General features: G+C 30.9%; 1 protein-coding gene across 1 annotated transcript; it reads left to right on the top strand.

Annotated features, from left to right (window-relative positions):
• The first annotated feature begins 12,350 nt into the window (after nt 1-12,350).
• LOC100778541 (dehydration-responsive element-binding protein 1D) lies at nt 12,351-13,154 on the top strand. The gene has a single exon (XM_006594135.4). It carries the CDS (start codon nt 12,422-12,424, stop codon nt 13,007-13,009), a length of 588 nt encoding a protein of 195 aa, XP_006594198.1. The 5' UTR covers nt 12,351-12,421; the 3' UTR covers nt 13,010-13,154.
• Nucleotides 13,155-23,507: the final 10,353 nt, after the last annotated feature.

Raw genomic sequence — 23,507 nt, 5'->3', positions numbered from 1 at the left:
AATGATGTGAGATTTTATGACTGACAGAACAATTTTCATAAATTTTGTAGATTGGCTCAAAATTAGTATTTCTTTTTGAGATTTTCTAAATTAACATGTAGAGTGTAAAGTGGGGTAAGAGAAAAAATTGTATTGTGTACACAAGACTAGAAAGAATGATGTAGTTAGAGGACCTTGTCAAGAAAGGAACAATTTGACAACGACTAATCACACCGATCCCCTCTGCTTTTCTTCTGTTATTTTGTTTTCCAAGGTCCATTCATGTAGTAATTGATAAGCAACTTATCAACGAACCAACATTGCTTTCTTGGTTTGTGATTTTTCTTTTTCCTTTTCCAAAGTGTGTTATTCACGTTGTCCTCCGGATCACTAAGCTTTTCCGTAGGAATGCTATACTTCTATCTTCTTAACAAATTCTCTTTTAAATTCTCCTATGATCTTATAAAGAAACTATTAAATAAAAAATAGTTAATGTATTAAAAATACAAAGTATATTCATTACTTACCCTATACATGTAGGAATTGTAGCCAAAAAGTATAAATGAAGTAGAAAGATAATATAAGATTTATAATTACTCTAATATCATTTTTTATATAATATCTTTCTACTATTTTTCTTACTTTCTAGCAAGTATTTCCATGCATTTTATATTTACAAGATATTAAATAAATATTTTTAATTTAATACTTTTATATAAAATAGTAAGATTTGTAAAAAAGATTTATAGGAAAGTATGTGATAATATAAATTAATGTTTGTGTGTGTGGGGGGGTGGGGTGTCTGTTGTGAGAGTTATTACTGCATATAGCATCTAAAAAGGAAGATGTTTAGGCAGTTCTTACACATAAAAACTCGTCCTTGAGAAATTCATCCTTGGAGCAAATTGACGTGGCATACTATATTTAAGAACCGTTTACTTTTTTATTGAATAAATATTCTTGTAATTAGTTTGTGTTTGATAGTAGTATCTACTTTTGAGAACCCACAAAAAAGGGTCTTTATTCACTCCTAAATACACCTTGAATTAATTTATCCAAAATTCTAGATAAACATAAGGACGTGTTTCGCAATTATTAAGAAATCTTCCATTCATTTCCAACCCACCTTTTCTTCTCAGGTGGTAATTAACGTGCTTTCGTGTTTTTAATCTTTCTTAAGATATATGTTTACAATATATTTGACATAATATTTAACACAGTATTCTTTATTTTGAGCACATTAATTTTTGAAAAGTAATTTTATTACTTCAAAAAATTTACTTCTTAAAAAGTGTTTGATTTCTCAAAAAAAAAAAAATACTAAAAAATGTATGAACAAATCATTTCAAGCTTTGCTCTCATTTTCTCTTCAGTAATCAAATATTTCATTCGTTGTTCTGGGTCTTGATGTTTGTATAAAAAGGGGCTTAATAGCCCAACCCAATCTGTGAAAGAAGCAAGTATCAATTCGTAAAGCCACTTACTATTTACATCCTACCTATTTGCTATGTACACCCCAAATAACCCCTTTTTACATCTTAATTACCCATTATATCCTTTTTCCTTAAAGGAGTACACTCTTGGGAACCCCTTTTCCTTTCCGGAATAACATATACCTATTCTGAAAATGTATTTCTAGAACTAAAATACATAATTTTGGAAATACATTTACAAAATAAGTATATGTTATTTTGAAAAGACATTTTCGATAGTAATAAAATATCATTTAATTTTATTGATATTATAAATGTTTATCTTACACTCTCATATTTTTTAGTCTTATTTTCATTTTATCATCACTGTTCTTTAAATCGTATCTAATATCTTATTTTTATTGTTCTTTAAATCCTAATTTTGAATCCCATCTGAAGGAAAAATGCACAATGTTGGATGTAATATAAAAAAATATTATATAATGAAGATGAGGTTCAAAATTAGGGTTTAAAAAATAGTAAAGATAAAATGAAAAAAAGATTTTAGATAGAGTTTAAATAACGCTAATGAGATCATGAAAATAAGACAAGACTAATAAATTTGAGGGTGAAAGATAAGCACTTATAGCATCAACGATTATCAAAAATGTTTTTTTTGGAATAACATATACTATTCTGGAAATGTATTTCCAAAATTATGTATCACAACTCTAGAAATACATTTCTAAAATAGGTATATGTTATTTTGGAAAGGAAAATGGGTTCCAAGGGGTGAAGACTAATAAATTTGAGGGTGAAAGATAAGCACTTATAGCATCAACGATTATCAAAAATGTTTTTTTTGGAATAACATATACTATTCTGGAAATGTATTTCCAAAATTATGTATCACAACTCTAGAAATACATTTCTAAAATAGGTATATGTTATTTTGGAAAGGAAAATGGGTTCCAAGGGGTGTGTACTCCTTTAAGGAAAAAATAGGTATAATGAATAATTAAGAGGCAAAAAGGATGTATATGGTGTACTTAGCAAAAATGGGGAATCTAAATAGAAAGTACCTTCGTAAATATTATACGTTTTTGAACAAACCCATTAAATTAAATAACCTGTTCACTTGCCCAATAAACTGCTGAAACAATTCCCAATTCAACAATTACGCAGGCCCATTATCATTGCAAATGTCTTACTGTCAATTGGAACAAGACTTGTCAAGTTTGGCGAAAAAATGTCTTATTGTCCTAAAAACAACGTATCTAATCGTGGCTTAAACACAATTCAAAACTATCATTGCAAATAACTAATGAATTAATTACTTATACAAATTTTATATTACCTTCATTCCATATCTATTGATATTGGGTAATTAAGTTTTTTGTTTCTCAACAATTTCAAAATTCGTTTTTTAGTCTATTTAATTATTTTATTTTTCCAATTTTAAGTCCTTATTAATTTTGTGTCAGCAAAATCAGTCCTTAAGGTTCACTCTCATTTATTAAGTGATGAGGTGTACTATAGTTGAGAGGTGATTGTACACATTATGACCACATGATTGTCATTAGATGTCCCATGTTCAAATTGCTGTTGGCTAGTAGTTACTAGCTAGGCATTCATTTTGAGAAGGCAATTGAGGAAGTGTGGAAGATGGACTAGCAAAGGTAGATGATGGCTCTCATGATGTGAATAAAGATGTGGTAAGAGTTCATAGTGGTAGGGGTGGACCACCATTTTCACCAACATTCTCAAAGAAGAAAGAATTTGGGAAGATATTTGAAATCCCTCTTATTGGAAGATATCCTAGAAGACATGATCTCAAACACTTGTTGGACAAAGTCAATGAAAGATTGTCCGGTTTTAAATATCAACATTTATCTCTAGCCGGCAGAATAATTACTTTGTCCCAACCTGTCATCCAATCCTTCCCCATTTATTTAATGTTGAGTTTACCTATTATACCTAAGAATGTGCTTTAAGAAATTTAGAGATTGCGAAGCTCTTTTATTTGGGGTGAGATTAATAATAGAAGTAAAGTTCACGCAGTTAACTGGGATACTTTGATGAAGCCAAAGGACCAAGGAGGGCTAGCCATGCTTAATTTGGAAGACATGAATCAAGCGTGTCTTATGACACTAGGTTGGGCCCTGAGAAAGTGTGATGACAATTTATGTGCTCAAGTTTTGAAAGAAAAATATGCTAGAAATGGAATCTCCAATTATTCTCTTGCTGTCAAAGTTACTGACTCTTTCATTTGGAAAGCCTTGGCTAAACAGTGGAATAGCTTTGCCCTTAGTAATTTTATTGGATCTCACTGTGAAGTGATTTTACACATGACCATATACATATCTATTATTGTCAATGCAGAATGTATTTTGTGCTTCACTATCCATGTTCACACATTATTGCAGCTTGTGGTTACGTGAGCATGAACTACTACCAATATATAGATATTGTTTACACAAATGAGCACATCTTAAAAGCATACTCCGAACAATGGTGGCCTCTTGGGAATGAAGCGACAATTCCTCCTTCTGATGATGCATGGACACTTATCCCTGACCCAACTACAATTCGTGCGAAAAGTCGGCCAAAATCAACAAGGATTAGAAATGAGATGGATTGGCTCGAACCATCTAACCACCGACAAAAATGTAGTAGATGTGGAGCTGAAGGGCACAATAGGCGCCGATGTCCAATGCAATCTGACCGTGGGAGTAATTCATTTAATTGATTTATGTATGTTAGATGAGTGACTTGTATTGGTTGAGGTTCTGTTCAATGTATTTACTTTGTGGTGTTCAATGAAATCGTCAGTTAGTTATTTTTGAATGTGTACTTTTGTCAGAAAATTTATACATTACTTATTTTTGAAATTGATACTAAAGGAGAACTATCTACAATGTTGTAGTTAAGGGTATTCAAATTAATACTAAAGGACAACTATCTACAATGACAAACTATGGACTTAGTCATTATGGACTATCTGGAACAAGGACTAAACCCTACAGAATAAACCCTAAACCCTAAACAATAATCCCTAAACCCTAGAGAATATAGCATAAACCCTAAACCATTCAACTACCCCTAACCCTAAACCATTGTTCTAAGCCCTAACCAATAACCCATAAGCCCAAAACCCTAACCCATAAGCCCTAATCCGTAACCCCTGAGCAAACAGGAAGGTGGAAAAACTCTAGACTCATATGTATCTAATGAAATAAAATTACATTTAGAAGTTGAAATAAATGGAGTGGATCAATCCAGGTTGAGTGACATTAGTTATTTTCTTTTGTCTACCTTAGTGCACATATGGCATTGGTGTTCATCGTTAGTTAGCAACATTAGTTATTTTCTTTTGTCTACCTTAGTTTTTTTTTTAACTTTATTTATTATTATAGTTTGATGCGCGACATAAACTATATCTATTAGTAAGCCTTAATAAATTGCATACGATAGATTAAGTGTCAAATTCAAATGAGAAATATACAACAACATATTTAAACAGAGACAATAAAATCATTCACTATGATGTCCCTGATGACGTGAGGAAGTGCCACATGGTCGATCCCATCTTTGTGCTTGGCGATCAGGATTTCTTCTGCCCCGATGTCTCCCCGCTTCTACTTGGTCAGCCTTAGCAGAAAATTCGTGACACAAATCAACACCTAATAAGTCACCCACATTAGGTATTGGTCCCGGTACATTCCATTGTGTACCTAATGGGGTATTAGGTGTTGGAATTGGGCCATGACATTGCTGTGAAGGGGTTATAGTCGGCCATGAAAAATTAGGATGTGTTTCCGCAACACCACCGAACGAATGTTCGCTTGCAGAAGTATCAATGTGATGACCTTCAAAAGGATACTGAGCAAATATTTGTGGCGTGTAATACATTCCATGGCCACGCTCCGCCATTTGCTGGGAATATTCTTCCGCTTCAACGGCCTCCCTTCGTCTGCCTATGTCCTGAGTTTCAACACTTGACTGAAGAATGTGAAACTCTTGTGCTGGAAATTGACGCGCTAGACCATGTGATGCAAGCTCAGTGATTCTCTCTTGCTCTTCGGATAAAATCATTATTTTCTCCATATAAGGCACGAGATCATCAACTTTCCATGTATTCCTCCCTTGAGGAGACACCATGTATTGTTATGTCTCCAAAAATTCAGCCTGCAATTATTAGGGTTAGAAAATTAATGGCCATCATTAAAAAAAACATTTAAAGTTAAATATTCAAAAAACAAAAAAATACCAATGTAACTGTGTTTGCATTTTGTGGGTCAACAAACATCTTTGTTTTTCGCCTATACCAGAGCATGTAGTCTGAGTTAAAGCTCAATAGGCCCTCTTGTCGGGGATAAGCATCGACCCTAAAAGCATGACGATTGTTCCACTGATCAATCATTGGGGCAAACAATTGCCTCCAATTTTTGTCATGTTTGCCTTTCAGTGTTATGCCATGAATATTCAAGGGTTGCGAATGAGACCCTGGAATTGGTTGCTGCAGTCCAAATTGTCTCAATACTCTATCCGGTTGGTGTCACTCAATAACTTGGAAACAAATTAGTAGCACCACCGTAAACCACACGACACTTCTGACTACACAAATGGGAGGCAACAATGACATAACAGTTGCTGTGTAAGGCTCCCACACAAACTGCATATAACAACATAGTTGTCAGCATTTTATTAAAATAACACATATTATTTTTTATTTTAGAAATACAATACCATGTTCTTACCTCATGACGTTTCATAATGTCCAACTTGCGACGAAAAACTCTCACATCATCATTGCTGATATGTTGATTTCCACGTCGCAGCCACCTACAAAGATTAAAATTTAATATACCCTAAAACCATTTATTCTTTTGAAATGAAAGACGCTTTAAAAAATGACTAACATGTGCCCGAATGGTTTATTTTCTACTAGGGGAGGGAGTCCTCTTTGGAGCCAAACTTATACATCGTTCACATGCCCACATATGTATTAAGATGCACCTTCCGATTGATTTAGTTTTATAATCGGTGACACTACACATCTTTCTGTATACAAAAACAAGTACGGCAGGTCCCCATGCATATGTGCTACAGTCTCTAAAGTCAAGTAAAAATTGAAGGTACCTTAGGAAAACTTTGTTACTGCTTTTGTCAACAAACAAGACACCTCCAATGAATCTTAGTATCCATGCACGGGTAAACCTTCGTACTTGTTCTTCATCTTCATGGTTATTTATTTGTGCAAAATGGTGAGCCAACCGACTTAATTTAACCATACTACCTTTAATTTCACCTTCTTGTGGTCTGACTCCCAACAATTCCTCACATAAATCAGCCCAATTAAGATTTGTTGGACCAATTAATGGTAAACCATCCACACGTAGACCTAACAATACAGAGATATCTTGAAGAATGATAGTACACTCTCCGCATCTCATGTGAAACCAGTGTTGTTAAATGGCGGCCATGACAGCGCCATGGCGGATTTTCATGGCGGTTTTTCGAAAAAATGCCACCGAATAGCGGTGGCGTGGCGGGTTTGGGATGGCGGCGCCATGGCGGCCGCCATAGCCATGGCGGTCGTGGCGGTTATGGCGGGGTGGCGGAAAATGGAGTTTTTTTTTTGCTTTTTGTCCGCGGTAGGAGTTGGGCTGACCCGACCCAACCCTACCCGGTTATTCATCCAGCAAAAAGACCCTCCAGCACAGCTCTGTGATTCAGAACAACATTCCATCTAAGAGAGAACCCAACCGCGAGCCTCCCCTGCACCAGCCGCGTCCCTCCCGCACCCCACACGCGCATGCAGCCGCACGTGCACGCAGCCGCGATGACCTCCGGCAGCGACGCATCGGCACGAACGGCGGCGACGAGCTCCGGCAGCGACGCACCTGTCACGAACGGCGGCCTGCAGCGAGAAGTTCACGCAGAGAAGACGAAGCTGTCGTGAAGAAGAAGTTGTAGGTTTTCTTAGTTTTATTTTTGTTGTTTGACACCCCTGTTTTCTGTCTGCAGCTTTTTTTTTCCTTTTGCTATTTGACACCCCTTTTTACTTTTAACAGTCTCATTTTTTTTTCCGTATTTGACACCACATTTTTTTTTTCTGTTCAGTCCTCTTTTAAATGGTTGAGTTTATTTGAACTCTTTAATGAGTTTATTTAGTGTTGGTACGTGATTATTGTATGAAGTATGAACTCATGAAACTTTTTTAGTTTATTTGAATGCAATCCTTTGTTTTTTTCAATTTCAATGAGTTTATATATTTGTTTTTTTTTTGTCTGCCATGACATCCGCCGTTTTTCGCTACGCCATCCACCATATTTTTATGGCGCATTTTTGACTTTCCGCCATGAACCGCCATCCGCAACATTGTGTGAAACGTATGTGTTTCCGGCCTCCATCTTTCTATCAAAGCACTGATTAATTAGACATTTATTTTTTAAGTATCTCATCTTCATAATCCAGTAAAAATCAGATTGTCGAAGGAAAGGAATAATTTTCTCTAGTATTTCTTCTTCCCCTTGATAAGTGGGGACAACTCGTCTGATGTGTAATTTCCGGTCTTCTTCCCCATTCCAAACATGTTCTAAGCTTGCATCCATAATACGTCACCATCGATTGGGCCAGACTTAATTTTAATATTTGATGGACATGACGACGAAGATGTCATAGATACTGCAAAATAAACTATAATACAATAAATTCACAAAATAATTTATACATTATTTTTACATAATATAAATAAAACAAGACACATTTATAAAAACGTTATTAAATATATATAAATAAATTTGTAATAAATAACACAATATATACATTTGAATTTATATATTTCAACAACAAAATATATTATACAAATAATCAATTTTAAATATATTCTGCAGATAAATTAAAATACATGTGAAGACAAACATATAAATTAAAATACAAACAAATATTAAAATGTAAAAAATAATTTAAAAAATATATATACAAAAATAATAATAATGTACAATGTACCATATATTTAATAACGTAAATTACCTAAAATAAATAATATTAACCTACAAACTAAAACTAACACTACCCTATCATATATATATATATATATATATATATCTTAATAACATTCAAACTAAAAATAACTAAATCAAATAATATTAACATATCAACTCATTTATTTAAAATTGTACTATCTATATATAACATACAAAATTATAATATTAAAAAGACAAATTTACGTGTGTGAAGTGCCTAACATTACAAAAGCTAAAAATTTACGTGTGCCTATAATTTACGTATATATGCCTAAAGCTAATAGTAACTTGTGCCTAATATTATATAAGTTAATATTAAGTGTGCCTAACTAAAGTATCATACATACACACACACACACACACACACACACACACACACACACACACACACACACACACACACACACACACACACACACACACACACACACACACACACATATATATATATATATATATATATATATATAATATCTCAGAATATATACGACAACCAAATAATATTTTTATACTAACTAACCTAATCTTTTTATAATATTAAGAACAGAATACATAAATATTATTTAATTCGAAAAATACTTACCAAGAATTATGGAGGAGAAATGGCAAACACGAAAATTGAAGAAGAAAGGGCAGCACACGGGAGGGGAAAGGAGAAGTTCATGAACTTGGGGAGGAGAAGTGTAAGTTAATGTTGATGGAGCATTTTTTTTTATAGGAGAAAAAGTAAATAATCAATAGTCAAAAGCACTGCTACTCCTGCATTTTCAGCTGCAACCCTAGCCCCTGCAACCCTACTCCATCAGAACACTGCAACCCTATTCCAGTTGGCCTGAAGGTGTCTCGCCAATGGCAGCAGCGAGACCCCCTCCACATCAACTGTCTCGCCATTGGTGATGGCGGCATCCATGCATGCACGCCACGTTAGCCAGCTTCTCGCCATTGGTGATGACGGCACTGTTATCTCACCATTGCTTCGGGCGGCACCCCTACAAAAACAGACCCCCTTTACAAATAGTTTGAAAAGAAATCCTGTTTGATAAATAGTTTTTAAAATGGTCTCTATGTGGTAAATATGTTATGATGTGATTTTTTGTAAATTTATGATTTGTAATTTCTTTTAAAGTATGCATGTGAAATATAAAAATATAAAAATAGGAACACATAAGAAAATTACAAGCAACAAAAAAATATAATATACAATAATTTTAAAAAATACTTATGCGGACAAATATAAATATTACATACAACGTGTAAAAATAAAAAAAATATACTTTTATTCAAATTATAAAAACATAAATATCTTATAAAACTTTTAAAAATAGAAAGAATAAGATGATATATATATATATATATATATATATATATATATATATATATATATATATATATATATATTTGTTAACATATTTAAATATTAAAAAAACAATGTTATAGAAAGCAGCAATCATGAATTGCAGCTTTAGTTCAAGTAATTAGGTAGCAATCACCAATTATAACTTTAGACCATATGAGGTGGTCACTATCATGACACACAAAAAAAGTGATTAAACTAATAATCATAAATTGTAACTTCAAATTGTAGGACACTTATGTGGTATGTCACATCGTCAAACTTTTGATTTACTCGGTCTATAGTCAAAACACACTCGTACTAATAAATAATTTTGTTACAAACTCATTTGAAAAAAAAAATGACCTAAATGAATCAATCAGCCTAATTTCAATCACAAAACTAAAAAATAAGTAACAATTACAACCGTATGTTGTGGAAATCGTATTCCCGTTACAACAACAATTGTAAATAGGGAACATATGAGCCCCAGTCTTCAAAAAATGGAAAAAAGAACAGGTCTGATAGATAATTCGAATCTTTAGAAAATAGCACGTGTCAGTATCAGTCGTGGCAAAGTAGTCTTACTTTGCTTTCCCCATGACATCAATTATGACATATTATATTATGCTGTTTTGTTAAAATATTATAAATATTCCTTGTACGGTAGCACGTTATAATTAAATAAGAAATTTAAAATATGCTAAATTACATATTTTATTATATAAAAATATATTGTTAAAAATCTATCGAAATAAAAAGTTAAATATATTTGTAATAAAAATAACTTATTTACAAATAAAAGCACTTTATTAAAATAAAATATAAGGGTATTCCTAAGTTATTATACAATCAATAAAAAACACTATTATTTTTATAATATACTCTAGCATGAAAATTTATAACATGATCTTAATTTTTTTATATAAATAAATATTTTAAGTAATTTTAATATAAAATAATAACATTTCACACAGCAACTCTAACTCAATAAAAATAGAGATGACAAATTTATCTTCTTTCTAAACAATTAAATTAAATTTTAGAACAATGTAAGTGATAGTATATTTAAGTGACCCTCCCGTTCGTGGGTCTTTGCGTCATTACCCATGTCAACCCTTCACACTTTACGTCTCTTTTTAGCTATTTTTATAATCGACACGTGTAACTCCAAGTTCAAGTCTCACTTCGTTCACCAATCCTTTATAAATAATGAACAATAATGACAATACTTTATGAGTCTCCTAACAACTTAGCAATTACTTAAAGATTATCATCGTAACTACTAATCCCTAATATGAAACGGTTTTTACGAAACGATCACTTTTTGCCTATAACAACGACTTCAAATAAACTTTTTATATTGGAATATTTTTCTATTCTTCTTCTTTTCCTCCACGTGGGTTTGTGAATCAAACTTCGCAGTGAGACACGAACATCATAAAATATTCTGGTCCAAACAATTTAAGCACGCTTCTCACACCATCCTGGTGCCACCATAAGTCGCTGTAGCTATGTCACGTTCCGTGCCAACCGCGCCACATCGTGGTGTCGCAACATGCCACACAAGTCCCCTCACGATCCCCACTTTTTTTTTTTTTCTTTTTTTCTCACCATATAAAACCCACCCTCATCAAAACACTCTTCCACGTACTAAAACTTGAGCCTAATCCCTCACAACAGTTGTAAAATTTCTAGTTCTGCTAGGGATCTTTGGTTTGATATTCGATTCATTTTTCACGAGTATATTTGTAAAATTGGATTGGGTCTGATCCATCGAACCGATCTAATCGAAACTTGATGATTTGATTGAGTCGGGATCACTTGATCCAAGATGACCTAATTAAACCCGTCTCAGTTGAATCGGTCCCATCCGACCAGTTTTACAAAAAAAAAAATCTTTACGATATTTTTTTGATGTCTCGTTATTATAAATTTTAGAAAATGAATAAATATTTCTTACTCAAATAATATTAATTATATGCTTATATGTAATATACACGATCATGTATAAACATTCTGGATCTAAGGTGAAAATGTTAAAGGAATTTATTTTTTACAAAAATTTTAAAAAGACTTAATATATTATATAAAATATTAATTTTTATATTAATTTTCTAATTTTTTTAACTTCAAAATCATTTACAAGGATCATTTGTTAGATCCAAAAATCAAGAAAAAAAGAGATAGGATACAAAATGAATATATTTATAGAGAGAAAAGAGGTAGAATGCAAAATAGATATAAAATAATTTGCTTAATTTTTTTAAATAAATAAGAAAAATATACTTAGATTATTTATAATAATACTTACATCTATATTTAATATTTGTGGTCTTATTAATAAAAATAATACCAAATAATATATTATACTATAACTTAATTTATCATTTAATAATTAAAATTAATAACAAATATTTTTTAAAAAAATATATAAAAATATTAAAATTCTAAAAAATTGAAAATCTAATGCAATTGTCTCAGTCATCTAGTGGCTTACACGGCCGTTGATAATATATCACGGATTCGATCAGTAATCTATTGACTATCTTTGTCACATCAATGACTAGATGAAATTTCAGAATTATGGAACTCGAGTAGTATTTATACCCATCTGTGTTTGATAGCACGCTAAGTACATTAGAAGGAAAACAAGACGGGACGAAATGCAGAAACGGAGGGCTGGGAGGAAGAAGTTCCACGAGACGCGTCACCCGGTCTACAAGGGGGTGAGGCAGAGGAACGGGAAGTGGGTGTGCGAGCTGCGACAACCTAACAACAAAAACGCGCGCGTGTGGCTCGGAACATTCACGCACCCCGACATGGCTGCTATAGCGTACGATGTTGCCGCCTTGGCTTTCAAGGGCGACAATGCTTCCTTAAACTTCCCGCACGCCGCCACCTCGTTGCCGCGCCTCAACTCGCGGACGTGTTCCGTTAGGGCCATTCAGTTTGCGGCGACGCAGGCGGCGGAGAAGCATTTTTCTTGTGCAGAGTCTCAACAACTCCAAAGGGAGGGTTCCTTAGAAGGATCAGGTTCTGGAAGCTTCTCTTTGGACGAAGACTCTTCGGAGTTTTCGTCAAAAGAAGGAGGTTCTGAAAGGTTCTTTTGGGATGAAGAGGAGGTGTTTAACATGCCGGAGTTGCTGAACAGCATGGCCGAAGCGTTGATTATCACACCGCCGGCATTGGAAAGAGGGTTCAATTGGGTTGGTGGGGAAACCACTGTGGATTTGACTCTGTGGTCAAACTGATCACCACTTAGGTAAACCCAAAAAACACTTGCACACAGTCTCTCTCTCCAAACCAGGAACTTGCAATTTCTGTTGCAATATATATATATTAATAGTCTGTAGATGTACTTCATCATAGATATTAGTGATAAATTCAAAAGTTATATAGCGATTGCTGTATGGTTGATATTTTAATCAAAAAACAAGCTGTATCATAAATCTTTTCTGTTATATATTATAAAAATTTTATGGTATCTTTCAAAACTTATGGATTTTGATTTTGAGTTTAACGAGGTAAGTGTAAAACACTTTCACACTATTAATTAATTGCAAATTATCCTTAAAATGATTTTGTAAAAGTTTATTATAAAGATTAATAAACTTATCATGTGTGGAGATTTATAATTGAATGATGGTTCAAACTTTTATACTATTTATTAGTATATAACTTATTTTCTCTGTGATTGTTGAGAAATTCTCTCTTTTTAGTATATATAAATTTATTGATGACTAATCAGATAACAGAAACTCTAATTGAGTTGTTTATGTTAATTCTTTTGTTAAAGTTAATTAACTTAAACATACTATCATATATACACGAATTCTTATGAACTTCTTATAGACAAACAATCTGAAGCAAGGCGTTTAATTAATTATTAAAAAATAATTTTTAAATTAAAATGAAGGTTTTTGAGTGGGTGAAAAGATAGAATGAACTCACTAAAAATAAATAAAGAATTCAACTTGAGTTTTATAAGTTTAGTTTTATTATTAGATTAAAAGTTAGTAAATGTTCTCAAATTTTATGTGACAATTTTTTAATTTAAACTTAACAACCAAAATTAACTTTTAGGGTTGACGATGCTTTTATATTCATGTGAATACGACATTTATATATACTGTACGTGATCATGATAATGCTTGTGTGATTCATTACTTTTTATGCTTGGGTTGACCCAAAATTCGAGATTATTAACTTGGAGTGATATAATTCTGTGGCGGAGCATTCAGCCGTACTTGAATTCATTTTGATACGTGCGTGGATGTTACAACTGGGATAGTTCATAGTTGGCCCTTGGCATGTGGAACGGACTTAGGAAGCTTTAGAGCTTAGGTTACACAGTACACTCATTCATCATCTTAGCAGGCTCTGGGTCACTCTCTGTCTCAAATTAAACTCATATTATTGGCTCTTACAATTGCTTGACGAACTTCCCTTGTTGTGGACCACAAAGTAATACTCATGATGAAATTAAATGAGAACGAAGAGAAAAATTAAGGAAGAACAAAAAGCACGATGTTCTTTTTGAAAGGTGTTTATTAAAATGGAAGAAAGGGATCGAGACCCTTTCTCCCCTTCCCTTGCTAACCAGAAGGATACCCTTTTCTGTCTATTAATTCCTTCTCTTTAATCAAACTAAATAAGGAAATCTTTTCCTTCCTTTTCTTCTTTTTGGTTAAAATTCTTATCATCCTGCATAAATACAGTTAGACATCCAAATGCTATTTTATACCTAGTGAGAGAAAAAGAATATAAGTATAACAATTGATATGATGTGACAATAAAAGAGAGGTAAAAAAGAAATAAGAATTATTGGAAAAATAAAAATATCATTGCTTTATTGGAAAAATAAAAATAAGAATTAGGACTTAAATAAATTATGTTAAGTAAACTAGTATTTTAAATTATTAATCACAAAATTTCAATTTCCCTTTTAACTCATGAATTTTAGACTTCGAAACTAGTTTAGAATCACTTCTTCATATTCCACATTTTTTTTCCTAAGTCTAGTATTTTTTTAGGCACTAAGTTTATAAAAAATAATTTATAATCACTTTCAAATATTTTATCTCACCGTATTAAGGTCTGCAAAATTTTATTTGCCATTTTTTTTTACAAAAAAACCAAATCTTTAAGCAATCTTTTACGTTAAAACTCCTACCAATTTTCCTAGTCACTTGATTTAAGTGTTCTAACTCATTTAGTCACTTAAGAAAATGATTTTTTGGGGTCTTATTCTCCTTTCTCAAGAGCCACGAGATCCTCATGATAGGACCAAAGTCCCATTTTTCTTCTTAAGTTTTATGGCAAATGTAAGCTTGATACTTAATTTTAAGAGAATTTTTATCGTGCTTTCGTTAATTTGGGATATTGATACAGTTGATTTTTTTCAACTAATAGGAATTAAGTTTTATTATTATATTGTTATTTTAAAATTTAATGATAATTTGAAAAAAGAAACTTTAATTTTTAAAAAGAAATTGTTAACAAAAGATTAATTTAAGGCAAAAAAAGAATATGCCAATTTAGCATAATAACAAGCAACACCATAAGACCACAAATCAAGAAAGTGATTAAAAAATTCACAATTTTAAAATCTTGAATTCCATTCTTATTTTTTTTTAAGTCTTTGCATTTTACAAATTTTAGGTATTTTATATAATTCTCTTAAGTTATATATGCCAATTTTGTGCTTTGTCAATTATATATAATTTTTATATACAAAAAGTATATATTTTCTCTTTAGGTATTTTATATACTTTTTGTTATCTTTTAGTGTTTTGTCAATTTTTTTTTGCATAATTTTAACATTTTAATTAAGTAATAAATATAAAAAATATTAAGAATTAAACTCTCAATAGAAAAAAAACTTAAGAGAATTATATAAGATACCTAAAATTCCTAAAATGCAAAGACTTAAAAAAAGATAAGAATGAAATTCAAAATTTTAAAATTGTGATTTTTTAATAATTTTATTGATTTGTTGTCATATCGTGTTGGTTCTTATTATGCTAATTGACATATCCTTATTTTTTTCTTTAAATTAATCTTTTGGTAACAATTTTTTGAAAAAAAATTAAAGTTTTTTTAATTATCATTAAATTTAAAATAATAATATAATAATACAACTCGATTCCTATTAGTTAAAAAAATCAACAATATCAATACCTCTAAATTAACAGGAGCTCCGTAAAAATTCTCTAATTTTAATCCAAACAACGATAAAATATCACCATTTCAAAATATACCCAAATATATCAATATAGGCATACTAAAACAACCAATATATCATTAGTAAACATATTTTACATTAGTATATTGGTGTAGATCAAGAGTCAAAATCACAAAGAACCAAACTTTAAGAAAAGAAGAAAAAAAAGAAGCATTTTTCCACAAGCAACAAAGCATATATAGTCCAAACTCTAAACCCAATTATTGATACAATGAATCAGTCAGAGCCTTTATTTTCCCCCTCAAAACAGCATGAGGCATAAGACTGTTGTTTCCTGCACATCTGTTTTTTGACTTCTAGTATGACCAATCCAAAAAGTAAATTATAGATTTCGGCTTTTGAAATGACCAATCCCAAAACCGAAAGATAAAGAAAAAAAATTCCAAAAAAGTAAGCAACAACGCATGTAACAAAATTTCCATTTTGAGACAATTAACCACACGCACACATAAAACCAGAAAAAAGACAAGGATATTTGCTGTCACTACTATAAATAAAGGTCCAGTGGTGGATTGGCCCACAAATATTAATCATCCCTGTAGACATCAGGTTGGGCCTAGCTGCTGGACAAAGCCCACTATCTATCACATGATATTTATTTATTTGCCCTCAACACTCCCACCGTCCACATAAAGATTAATTTGGAGCCCATCTGTGTGAAATGTGAATGAATTCCAAATTGTCAGACTTGCCTGTCCCAGTGCTGAAAAGTGAAAACGACATGGTAAGTAGCACAAGAATTATGCGTGATTTTAATTTTTTGTTTTTAAATAAGCCCCTAAACAAAGTCTATGACAGAATGAAAATTATGTTAAGTTTTTATATATTGGCATGACATACAACATCTTGAACAAGGTTTTTCTCCGTCATAGGCCTCCCTAGGATTTAGTTTCAAAAATTGAAAATTAGAAGGACCTAGTAAAGCAAATTTAAATTCTGCAAATTTAACTAAAATTCTGTAAAATAAAAAAAATTAGAAAGTAATTTGAGGGGATATTAACTCATGGTATTCATCTTATACATATTTTCTGTTGTAGTAAAAACCCCAACCAAAATAAAATGTGGGGAATAAAGTTTTGGAATGTTAAAATATTCACCATTTTGATAACCAAAGAGTAAACTTTTATCTATAAAGTTCCTATATACATGATTACCTAGCTATATAAATAAATAAAAAATAAAACACAGACTAATGCATAATTATACACACGAAAATAGTTGAAAGTATATTTATATTTGAATTTGATAAAAATAATATTAATTTGACTAAATTAAAAATTGTAAGTTATTTTAAATTATATAATTAAATTACAAATCAATATACCTTTTGCTTCTCTTTTTTTGGTGAATAAATATACCTGTTGATAATTTATTTTTAAAAAAGATTTCGCTATATAAACACATAAACACAGGAGAGTAACATCAAGAAAAAGTCATACACAGAGGCTTGTTGAACCCGTCCTTGCCGCATATAATTAACAAATAGTGCCTTATTTGTTGGTTAAGTTTGATAGACTAATTAATTTTAATTAACTTTGATAATTATATGATTGGAGAGGAATCTTACAAACTTATATCGTTCATAAGTTTTAACACATTTTTAATTATGAATAAAATATACAAGATAATTAAATTACGTTGTTTCACTCCTTAGACTAACATCAAGTGTCTGGAAACCCTTATTTATGTCTGGAAACCCCAAACATGCAGGTGTCTTATACTAGGTGTTTTGTTCGTCCATAGTTCAAAAAGTATATGTGGAATTGCCTTATTAGGAACCTTATTCAATTAATATATAACAATTTTCAAGGTATACATCCAGAAATATACGGGTAAAGTTGAATTGCTTAACATACTCTTAACCATATCCATTAAAGTTCTATTATGTCTTTCTGATACATCATTTTGTTATGGTGTACCAGGTTTTGTGTATTGGGCACAAATGCCACGTTTCTAAAGGAGTTTAACAAATGGACCTAGCTGTTGCTCAGTTTCATCGTATCTTTCCTAATACTCACCACCTCTACCAAACCTAACAATTTTTACCTTTCTGTTTAATTGTCTTTCTATTTCATTCAAGTAGATTTCTAAGACATCCACTGCCTGAGATTTCTCATGCAATAAGTAGACATAACTGTAATGTGAATAGTCATCAATAAAGATGATAAAATACTTTTCCTTTCTGAAAGAATTAACATCAAAGGACCCACAAATATCAATATGCACAATTTCAAGAATCTGAGTGCTTCTTATAGCTCTTTTCTTTGTTTGCTTTGTTTGTTTTCCCTTAATATAATCCACACAAATATTTAGATCCGTAAAATCTAGATAAGGAATAATTTCATTCTTTATTAATATTTGTATCCTTTCTCTAGAAATGTGACCTAAATGTTTATGCCACAAGAAAGCAGATCATTCATTCACTAAACTACATTTAGTGCCAATGTTATGATGTAGAGTTAAAATGATTTCAGCATACAACCCCTCTAATTTCAATTTATATAAACCATCACAAAGAACACTAGTACCAATGAGATGATTATGCTTTAAATAAACTGAAACATCAATTACCAAAATAAAAAGAGTATCCAGTAACATCATGTTTAGATAATGAAAGTAAATTCCTAGATAAACTACGTACATAAAGAGTTTCCAATAAATCTAAATGATGTCCAGTGTCAAGTTTTAAACGATAAATTCTAACTACTTCTACTGAACCTTTCACTCTATTTCTCATGAAGACGAACTTGTCATTTGGGCTTATGGTTTGGATTGTAAGGAATCCCTGCATAGTATTAGAAATATGAGTCGTACATCCAAAATCAATCCACCATGTATTATGGGAAACTTCAGATAAGTTTGATTCAAAACATACAAGAGCATTAAACTTACTTTTCTTTTCAATCCAAGACTTACGCTTTGGGCAATCCTTGTAGAAGTGTCAAGATTTCCCATAGAAATGATAATTATTGATCTTTGATGCCTTCTTCTGGATCTACATAGGATCATCATTGATCTTTAATGGCTCTTTTCCTTTATCATGCTTTTTCACAAATTTATTTTCAGCTCCTTGATTCCCTTGGTGGCTTACATAATGGACTGAGTTACTTCCTTAATTCTTAAGTCTCGTTTCTTCTTGAACTAACATACTGTGCAATTCATGCACATTCCATTTATCTTTCATGGTATTATAGCTTATTTGGAACGGACCATACTCAAACGATAATGAGTTCAAAATAAACCGAACAAGGAAGTTCTCATTCACAACCATTCCTAAGATCTTAAGTCTTGTTGCAATGTTTGTCATCTCAATGACATGTTCATGCATAGTACGTGAACCATCAAATTTTATGGTGGTCAATGTACTCATTAATGTTCCAACAAAAGACTTATCAGCTGTTTGAGAGCGTTCTCCTACTAAACCCATAAACTCTTCAGCATTATCGGTCTTAGGGAGAGTTTTCTTAATATTGTATACAACAATCATTCTCATGAACATTAGGCTGAGTTTGTTAGATCTTTCCCAAACTTTATAATGGGCTTTCTCTTCATTGTTAATAGCATCAGTAATAGTAGCAAGCATTTCTTCCAATACAGTAAGATCAAGATCCAAAACACTGAAAAGAAATTGGACTTGCTCATCTCAATCAGAGAAATTAAGCCCATTAAAAATTGGCACAAATGGTACATGAGAGTTTAATGAATTGGGAACAAGTACTGCATAATAAAATTCACATAAGCGTTTTGAGAGATAAAACACATGTCATACATATAATTCATTCAGATAAAAATCAATATATATTGATGTTCTCCTTTGGGTGATACACCAATACACAACATACACACATCATGATGCTAATAGAATTCTTAACATTATTTGACAATTAAATATGCACCAATTAGTAGTACTTATTTCCTTTGAGTATATAAATAAAACTAATTATACACACAAATCGCCTACAATTATATTCATTAATTATAAGAACAACTAATCAACCTTTGAGCGATCCATAAATGTCTTATAACAATGAATTTAAATTACTCATAAACCAATAATCATATAATTTAGCATCCGTTATTCTATGAGTAATTGAAATAATCACTAATTTAGAATTAAATAACCTTATAAATTTGACCACTTTGGTGACTAACAAATTCATCATACACTTAATTTCAAATAAATATACGGCCTGTACATATTTATTATTGTTAACAATTCATAGTCATTTTATTAATTCCATTCCAGGCCAAATAAATATCATACATTCACATTATAACCAATAAAATAATAAAAATCCAATCACATTCAGGCAAATATATAGCATATACATATTTATTGTTATCGAAAATTTTAAAGCATTCACCTCAATTTAATTGTAGGGCATAAACTTTCAATCCTTTAATCACTTTTAATAATAATATTGAAAGAAAAAATGAATACATGGGATTGAGAATAACAAAAAGTGGGTTGGAATAGCAATTCCAAAGAATTCCATAGATAATATACGTACATACAACTTTTGCTTTCTCCAATTTTATACTTTCTCATACCTTCAAAATAATATAATTTCTCGTAGTAAAACATCATTTATACTTACAATTTGAAAAGCAATTTAAGTGATATCTTTTTCAATATAAAATTTCATACTTGCAGCAAAAAAAAAAAAATCTGTAAATTTCATCATTAGGATTCATGCATAATTGAGTAAAAAATAAATCATTCTTGAAAAATCATAAATTTTATAAATTTCATCATTAGGATTCATGCATAATTGAGTAAAAAATAAATCATTCTTGAAAAATCATAAATTTTATAATACATGTTTTAATACTACCACATGTAAATTTTAAAGATTTCCTATATTAATTATTATAAGAAACTAATATGATCTTGAAACCTATGATTCTCACACATAATAGATAAATAGTGCGTATTTTTCTTCATAGTGAGATTTTTTTTCAGATGCACTTTGATTTCTTGAAAGGGGAGAAAAACAAGGTTTCACTTCCTTGACTATTTTTTTTATCTCTCTACGTTCGTGATGATCAGGAGTTAGAAAAAACACTTTAAAAAGATAACTGTATTTTATGTTAGTAGATGTTAACCCCTTTTATAACCACTAATTCAATCGAGTAGTCGTTACCTGACTTACCTCTAAATACTTCTCATAATTACAGTTTAATCATTAACTTCTCTTAGAATTCTAACACCAATTCCCTATAGAATACATGTCACCACTCACTGTTAACAAATATTCAAGAGCACAAAGAGAGGGCTTTTATTCAAATCTCATTTTACTTGATTACGGAGGAAAAATCAAAATTGATATGCTATCATTTTGCAATCAAATATAACTAATCCTAAAGTAAAATGAGTGCTGCACCTGTTGGCTAGTTAGTTGTAGGCTTGTAGCTCGCAAAAGGTTGAATGCGATCCTTTTAGTCTTATTAGGGAGTTTTTAATTTTGTTTATTTTTTTCATAAGATTATTTTGTTATTGTAACAGGCGCTGGAGTTAAAAATTAAAATGGAGATATAAAATTAATTGAATGGTTAAGAAAGAAGAAAAAAAAGAGAAAATCATGCATTTTTTCAATAAAAATTAACAAATTAATTATTAACATTTGCTGATAAAAAAATTAAAATTTATGACTTATCAAAATCCAAACAAATGATGGACCTCCGTTGTCCAACAAAGGTCAGTTTTTTCTATAATTTAATTTAAGTTTTAATTTGATTAATTATTGAATTTATTTATATATGAGTTAATTAAATTTTAAATTTATAATTAAATTAGTCATTTTTGGCTAAATGACATAATAAAAATGAATATAATGAAGTTTATAAATTTAAGATATATTAACTTATACGTAAATCAGTAAGTTTGAAGATTAAACCACAAGTGGAAAATAATTTTAACGATGGTTAAGCTTTTTTAATTTGTAAGAAAATTCTTGAAGTGTCTCTGTTGTTTATATTTTTATTATAAAATTAAAATGAATTGTGTTTAGACATTTCATGGCTTATTCTTATCATAATTGCTTTCAATTAAATTAAAATCTTTACATTATTATTAGAAAATTTTAACTATATAGTTTGTCTTTGGACACAACTCATGTACGTAAGAACATCTTTATCCAATTGTCAAAAAAGAACATCTTTATCCATGATATTAATCAAAATTACTTAACACGAGTCTTAATAGGGATACGTTAATTCTTTTTAACTTTTACAATTTAGGCAATTATTGTTTCCAAATTCTAACCACATGTTCCTTAAAAAAAGATCTAACCACATCTTTATATTTTTATTTTTATTTGATATTGCCCCTCTTTTTCTCACATGAAACCATGCATGTCTTATTTAAGATGTATTAGTTGTTTATCTGATTTACCAGGTGACACAACTTATTTGTGATATATCACATGGTACGGTTGCTTAGGATGAAAAGTATTATTTTATGCAACATATTAAAATTGCTCTAATCGAAGTAAATGTAACATAAAAAAGGTATTAACTATTAAGGTTTAATTTCCGGCCATAACAATTGATGGTTTCCTCTTTTCATTAATAAGAAGAAGAAAAAAAATCCATTCTTTTCTTTCTTTTTCCGTACCCATAGTGGGCTAGCTCCCTTTAGGATTCACCATTCTGGTGGCCATTTCTCAACAAAAAGATAATCACCAACGTAGAACTTGTAATTTGTAAATAGTTTCAGAAACCGGGCACATGAATGAAATCATATAAATGAAGAAGGAAAAGTGGGAGCTGGTCTGATCGAGTTATTTTCTTGACAGAAATAAAAAGAGAATGATTTACGATAGATGTGTCCCAAAACCATGACCTATCTAATCGCAATAAATGAGTTTAGGTAGAAAATGATTGTAGCAAATATTTTACCACTAATTAATTAGTGGTTTTTGTTATGATACAGTTGTAAAATGGGTTGTACAAATCTAAGAAAAGGAACTTATCATTCGCGGCCGTGACAGGAAAGCACAATAATCATAACAATAGTCAACAATGGAACGGTGATAATTAACCTTATGTTGGTGCTTAAACCATTGCTTATTATCTAATAATTACATCTTTTGACTGTGTCCATTACTTTCTTAATCCATTGTTCATGTTCCAAAAAATAATTAGATATGTTACAGCAGAGATTCTCAAGGTTTAAAGTTGACGCACTAACTTCATTAGTTGGTGGAAATTAATAATGAACTTTATTTTTAATTGTGACATTTTCATAATTCTTAGCAATAGAAAAAATCTCAATTAAAATTCATTTAGTAATCATTTTATAAAACGTTAAGAATGAAGTCTCGTTTAAGTGTCACCTTAGTATCGTTTAAGTGAGATTATTCTTAGAAATCACATTGATCTCAGTTCTGTTCTCACTTAAGCGTCATTCAATTTTTGCTTAAGTGAAAATTCTAGTGACCAATTTACTTTCTTTTTTTTACATTCTCACTTATAAGCTAGAGCTTGCTCAAGTTAGGATTGAT

Source organism: Glycine max, chromosome 13 (genome assembly GCF_000004515.6).
Source record: "Glycine max cultivar Williams 82 chromosome 13, Glycine_max_v4.0, whole genome shotgun sequence".
NCBI lineage: Eukaryota > Viridiplantae > Streptophyta > Magnoliopsida > Fabales > Fabaceae > Glycine > Glycine max.
The sequence above is the reverse complement of the archived record's forward strand: the minus strand, read 5'-3'. Positions and strand labels throughout refer to the sequence as shown.

What these genes read in the sequence shown, in the direction of transcription:
- LOC100778541 (XM_006594135.4), top strand. Translation starts at nt 12,422, where the DNA reads ATGCAGAAACGGAGGGCTGGGAGGAAGAAGTTCCACGAGACGCGTCAC.